This window comes from Manis javanica, chromosome 3, assembly GCF_040802235.1.
Source record: "Manis javanica isolate MJ-LG chromosome 3, MJ_LKY, whole genome shotgun sequence".
Lineage (NCBI taxonomy): Eukaryota > Metazoa > Chordata > Mammalia > Pholidota > Manidae > Manis > Manis javanica.
Genome location: NC_133158.1, coordinates 173287109 through 173293250, shown reverse-complemented (window position 1 = coordinate 173293250; position 6142 = coordinate 173287109). Strand labels below are relative to the sequence as shown.

General features: G+C 41.8%; 1 protein-coding gene across 2 annotated transcripts in view; it reads left to right on the top strand.

Annotated features, from left to right (window-relative positions):
* The first annotated feature begins 18 nt into the window (after positions 1-18).
* Positions 19-6142, top strand: part of SLC25A36 (solute carrier family 25 member 36) — a 40152-nt gene continuing 34028 nt past the window's right edge. For both annotated transcript variants that reach the window (XM_037024761.2, XM_017671231.3), the window contains exon 1: positions 19-359. In XM_037024761.2, coding sequence (XP_036880656.1) covers positions 34-359 — 326 coding nt within the window. In that variant the 5' untranslated portion in view covers positions 19-33. The remainder of the gene's footprint in view (positions 360-6142) is intronic.

The following is a 6142-nucleotide window of genomic DNA, read 5'->3' as shown; positions in this document are numbered from 1 at the left end:
TCACGAGGCTCGGGCCAATGAGAGCCTCTGTTTATGTTGGGGTGTGGTGGTCATCGGACTAGGCAATCCCCGGCAGCCAGCCTCCGCCCGCCGCGCTGCGCGGCTCCTGGGCTCCGGTGGAGAGCAGCAGCTGGAGCGAGAGGCGGCGCGGCTGCGGTGCCGCGGGGAGGGCCGCCCCGGTTTCCTTCTGCAGTCGTGTCCCTGTCAGCCCCCTCGCGGTCCTTGGGGCACTGCACGCCCCAGAACGCAGCCGCCTGCCATCGCGGCGGCCGGATCCCGCGTCCCGCGTGTGCGCCCGGAGGACATGCGGAAGAGAGAATGAGCCAGAGGGACACGCTGGTGCATCTGTTTGCCGGAGGGTAAGGTCCGGGCGGGGCGTGAGGCCGGGCTGAGGGCCGGGGCCCGAGACGCGGGCGAGACGCGTGAGGGGAGCCGAGAGGGCGAGGCCCGGCGGCGGCGCGAGGAGGGGGCTTGAGCCAGCGGAACTGAGGGGACCGGGGCCCAGGCGGGGAGGGATGGGAGGATGAGGCCCAGGCGGAACGCGGGACGTGGGGCCTGGGTAGCCGGGGCGAGAGCGGCGGGCGGGGCTGGGGTCGGCGTGGGCCCGGGCCGCGCGTCGCGGCCTAGCCCGTGACCGGGATGCGGGGCCGCGGGGAGGAACGGAGCTGCGGGCCACACATAGGTTGTTTGGCCTCGGGTGACTACAGCGGGAGGTGCGGAGGCCGCAGACAAAATGGGCGCCGGGCCTTCCCTCCTGGTCGCGCGGGCTACGGGGCCTCCTCACGTCGCTCACGCCCCACCTCGGCCCTCGGGTGGCCGATTTCCGGGTGCTGCTCTGCAGGCTGGGCCCTGCGGGGGCTTCCGGCGCCAGCCGAGAGTGTTTTGGTACATTCTGTCACCTGCGGTAGCTGTAGATTTCCAGCTCTTGGAAATTTTCCTTTCTCGAGCTTCTCGGGGTTGCGAGATGCTGCGCAAAGCGGCGGTGCCTCTGGGGTCAGATTGTTTTCATGAAAACCAACCCTCTTGCACACACGCTGCTTTTCCTTTGCTTAAAGGAGAAAATGAGGGACAGGGAGAGGTCAGACGCTTCGGCGATAGTTACTGTGTGTACAAAATTAGGATTGAGCCCGAACTCTAAATTCTCTGATTGCCAACCTAAGTGCTGTAGGTATTTTTCTGAGCCAAATTTATTTGCCCTTTTTAAGTTTGTTCCTTCCGAATTATTTGGAGAATTACAGCAATTTTGAGTTTAGGAGTTACTGCCTGTCTGTAGAATCAGTTATCAAAAATGAATACGGTGAATTTGCTGAGGCTCTTTTCTGCTTACTATGATTATATAAGGTCGCATTCCCTTAAAAAATCGAATAGTTTGTTTTTAAATCGACCACTTTAAGAATATTAAAGTCATACATATTCTGGTTGTATTCATAGTATCTTGATTTGAGTTGGAGGTAGGGACTATTACCAATGATGGGAATACTTTGCTTGGGTTGGCACATTCATTCAGCAAGCATGTATATTGTACAACAATTAAGGACCAGCCACCGTTCTGGCATTTAAAAAGTATTTTAATTTTAGTTGGTGGGGCCCAGTTTAGGCAAAGTTTGCTTTCCATTTTCTGATAATGTTCACCAACAATCTTGGGAAACTAAATCATTAAAAAACCATTAGCCATATAGCAGTTGCTGTAAAGATGTTATTAGATTCCCACATGTAATTAGATCATAAGGTAATGTCTGCAAGTTAGGAGACTGCACGACTGCACATCTGTTTCCAACTATTTTAATTCGAGAAATGGCCAAATCCTTTGATTTTAATGGCTTCATCTGTAAAATAGGAAAGTTTTACTGTATGATCTCTAAAGCCCTTTGCTAGGTCTTAATATTTCTAATATTCCGTATTAAAGAGTCATATATCAGGTTTGTAAGAAGAGGGGCATATTAATTTGAAATGTTAGCTTGATTGCACCAACTTCCCAGTTCCAATTTGGATTATCAGTCATTTTAGTACTAATACATATAAAGGCACTTTTGGTTAGCTTTTTCTTTAAAAACAGAAATGGAGAATTTTTGCAGCATCTAAGCACAGGTAGATTTAGGAGCCATCTATTCTAACACTCCCATGCCCCTCCAAAAACCAGGTTATTAAGAGTATTAAATGAGGTACTGGCATGTAGGGCCTGACAGAGTAGGTGCACAGCCTTGTAAATTTTCTTCCATTGCATCTTGTCTTGATTTTACTTTTATATGTGGTTGTATAAGTTGTTTCAATAAAACCTGGCTTTTTTAGAGAAACAGTAGAACTAGGAAGGTTGGTAAAGATTACCTGGTTTCAGCCCTTTATAATATGGCAAAATATTGAGGTGTAAAATGGACAGCTTTTTCATATGGGGTAAACAATCTCTAGAGATCTTCCCAGTTCTTTCCTTATTTTTAATATATTATTTTTTTTTATTAAGGTATTCATATACAATCTTATGAAGGTTTCAAACCCTCACCCCCACTGTTGCAGTCACTGTCCATCTGTGTAGTAAGATACTATAGTGTCACTACTTACCTTCTCCATGCCATATCCAGTTCATTATATCAAATCAGTTCCATAGAATACTCTGGAAGTCTGTGGAAATGCAAAATAGGTTGTTCTGAATTGAAGCTACCTAATTCTTTTATATCTCAATGTTGCTTAGTTAGGCAATCATTTTTTAGGACATTCTGTGTCAAGAACTACATTTTTTTTACCCTGATAGAATTATGTAAATTAGGTCCTAGGGAATTTATATTTTACTTTAACAACTAGAGAAAAGGAGAGATCTTTTTGTTAGCTGTTAAGCGCGCAGGCTTACTTCAGTTAGTTACTATTTGGATTAAGTTAGGAAAATCAACATATTTTAAAGGAACCAACCTTTCATGATGGCATTTAATTTTAGGCAAGAATTGTCTGAATATGGAGCATTTGGATTGTTTTCCTGACAATTATAAGTGTACTTATTCAAGTATGTGTTTATCAGGGTCTCAGATTTCTAATATTTCTGATAGATTCCAAGTAGCTGTATTATTAAATCAGGGACGTTTGAAAAAGACCAGCACTGGATCTCAGGTCTGGGTGACATACTCACATGCATAACTCATGATTTAAGACACCCCTTGGTCTTACTATGTTTTTACCAGAGTTAATATTAAGAGTTTATAAGATCAAGAGTTTGTTAGACATGGTAAGTTTGAAAAGTAGAGAGGTTGAGGAACCAGTAAGTGGTTGGATGTGTTAGTATATACTAAGTCCAGGAAAGAGGTGTGGACTATTGATACATTTAGTCTGGAACCCAGATGGGGCGGTTAGCTAGATGAGATCACTAAGGGAGTAGAAGGAATCAGCAAAGTGAACTTAGAGTGACTAAGAAAATGTGTTATAAAAGCTAAATGAAGGAAATACACAGTATTTAGGAAGGAGTGGGTGATCAGCTGTCATATGTTACTGTCAAGATAGGAGGTCTGAGAGCTGTTAATCATTGAATTTGGTGACCCTGATTAGCAGTTTCTAAGGCAGAGCTGAGAGTAAAACTGCAGTTAGAGTGGGAAAGGGTTAGAGACCATAGAAGATTTTGAGATTTGCTGATAAGAGGGGGACAAAGAGACAAAACAGTAGTTTGTGGAGAAAATGAGAAAATTTACATCTACTAAACCTGCCACATACCCTCAGCATATTTTGTTTATGTAGTGAGTTTTAGTCCTCATATGTCTTACCATTTTTCCTCCGAGTGAAGACTGTTCAAATACAACTTGGCCTGTGTGATATGGCTTCCTTCCGTTTTCATGTTCATCTAAGTTGTCAGCTAATATTTTCTTTTCAATATAGTGTTTTGTTATTGCTTTAGCATTCAGAATAAACCTAGCCACTAGTTAATTTTTTTCCTGCATCAGAAACACTACATGTACACAGAAACCATAGTTTTCAACCAATCTTACATCTGACTTGATAAGTTAGAACGTCTGTCAAATATATAGAACATATTCTTCATTCACTGATTCAAGAAGTAGTGTTTCTTGCCCAAACGTTAAAGCTCAGATTGAGAACTAGGCTGTGATTATAATCCCACTTTTCTATTTCACTACGTGAATTTAAATCTTTCACGAAGGGCTATATTAAAAATGGGATATTTAAGGGAAGACTTTTTGTAATCTCTATTATATATCTATCTGTTACCTTCATTTTTAATGAAGTAAAAGGGGAGATGTGGAGGGCCATATGTGATGTCACCCCAGAAGTGACATCACCAAACCTGGGCACTGGAAAGTAATATATATCACCAGGAAGTGAGATCACCGGAAACAAGAGACAATGCCAGATATAAGATCAGTCTGGAAGTGACATCATTATTAGCCTCTGTATATAAGTGGTGCTCAGAAAATAAACTGCATCACTTGTCTGCCATCAGCAGGCAATGAAGCTCCTCATTCCCACTCCATTCAGGTTCAGCTGGTTTGTGGAGCTGGTCTCCACATGAGTGAAAATGTGACAGAAAGTTTTAGAATATAGAACCAGTGGAACTTGAGGATAGTTGGATATGAGAAAGCCACTGTATCCCTTTGTATTTCCATTCTATCCAATGATTAATTCATACTGTCTCACAAAGATAGCATTTTTTTGTGTGTGATCAGAGCACCTGAAATCTACTCTTAGCAAATTTACAGTATTTGATAGGTATTATTTATTATGGTCATTATGTTATACAGTGGAACTTCAGACTTACTCTTCCTATGTAACTGCAATTTTGTACCTTTTGATTAGCACCTCCCCATTTACCCTGCCTCCTTGCCCCTACCACCCTTCTACTCTCTGCTTCTATGAATTTGACTTTTTAGACTTCATATAGCAGCGTGTCTTCCTTTTTCATCCACGCTGTTGCAAATAGCAGGGTCTTCCACATGGCATTCTTAATTCCAAATTCTTCCCTTTCTTGATCCTGATTCTTTCCAGTCTTAGTACATTCTACAATTCTGTCTTGCAAATTTTTAAAATACTTGTATTGGCTATGCAAATTAATGCTCATAAGAACTTTGCTTATTATAAATAATATTTAAATCAGTATACATTGCTAAGAACCTTGTCGGGGAGTGGAATAGACTGATTTTAGATGTTATGGTTTTTATATAGAATGTTTTAAAAGTAATTACTGGTCTTTTTCATTAGTTGTTTTATGACTTGCTTGGCTTAATAAAATAATCATACTGTTCATATACTGTTCCACATCTTACAAATTCATAAATGAGACAAATTGTATATATTTAATATATCTTAGTTATGCCATTTAGTTGTGAAGCTGAGAATGGGTTTTCCCCATCCTCAAGCTGTTAAATAGCATGCTTCAATTAAGTGGTGCTTCAATCTTTTTTTTTAATTAATTAATTTTTATTTTTATTTTTTATAAATTTTGGTATCATTAATCTACAATTACATGAAGAACATTATGTTTACTAGGCTCTCCCTTTCACCAAGTCCCCCCCACATACCCCTTCACAGTCACTGTCCATCTGCATAATAAGATGCTGTAAAATCACTACTTGTCTTCTCTGTGTTGCACAGTCCTCCCCGTGCCCCACACACACTATACATGCTAATCGTAATGCCCTCTTTCTTTTTCCCTGCCCTTATCCCTCTCTTCCTACCCATCCTCCCCAGTCCCTTTCCCTTTGGTAACTATTAGTCTATTCTTGGGTTCTGTGATTCTGCGGCTGTTTTGTTCCTTCAGTTTTCCTTTGTTCTTATACTCCACATATGAGTGAAATCATTTGGTACTTGTCTTTCTCCACCTGGCTTATTTCACTGAGCATAATAGCCTCTAGCTCCATCCATGTTGTTGTGAATGGTAGGATCTGTTTTTTTCTTATGGTTGAGTAATATTCCATTGTGTATATGTACCACATCTTCTTTATCCGTCATCTACTGATGGACATTTAGGTTGCTTCCATTTCTTGGCTATTGTAAATAGTGCTGTGATAAACGTAGGGGTACATCTGTCTTTTTCAAACTGGAGTGCTGCATTCTTAGGGTAAATTCCTAGAAGTGGAATTCCTGGGTCAAATGGTATTTCTATTTTGAGCATTCTGAGGAACCTCCATACTGCTTTCCACAATGGTTGAACTAA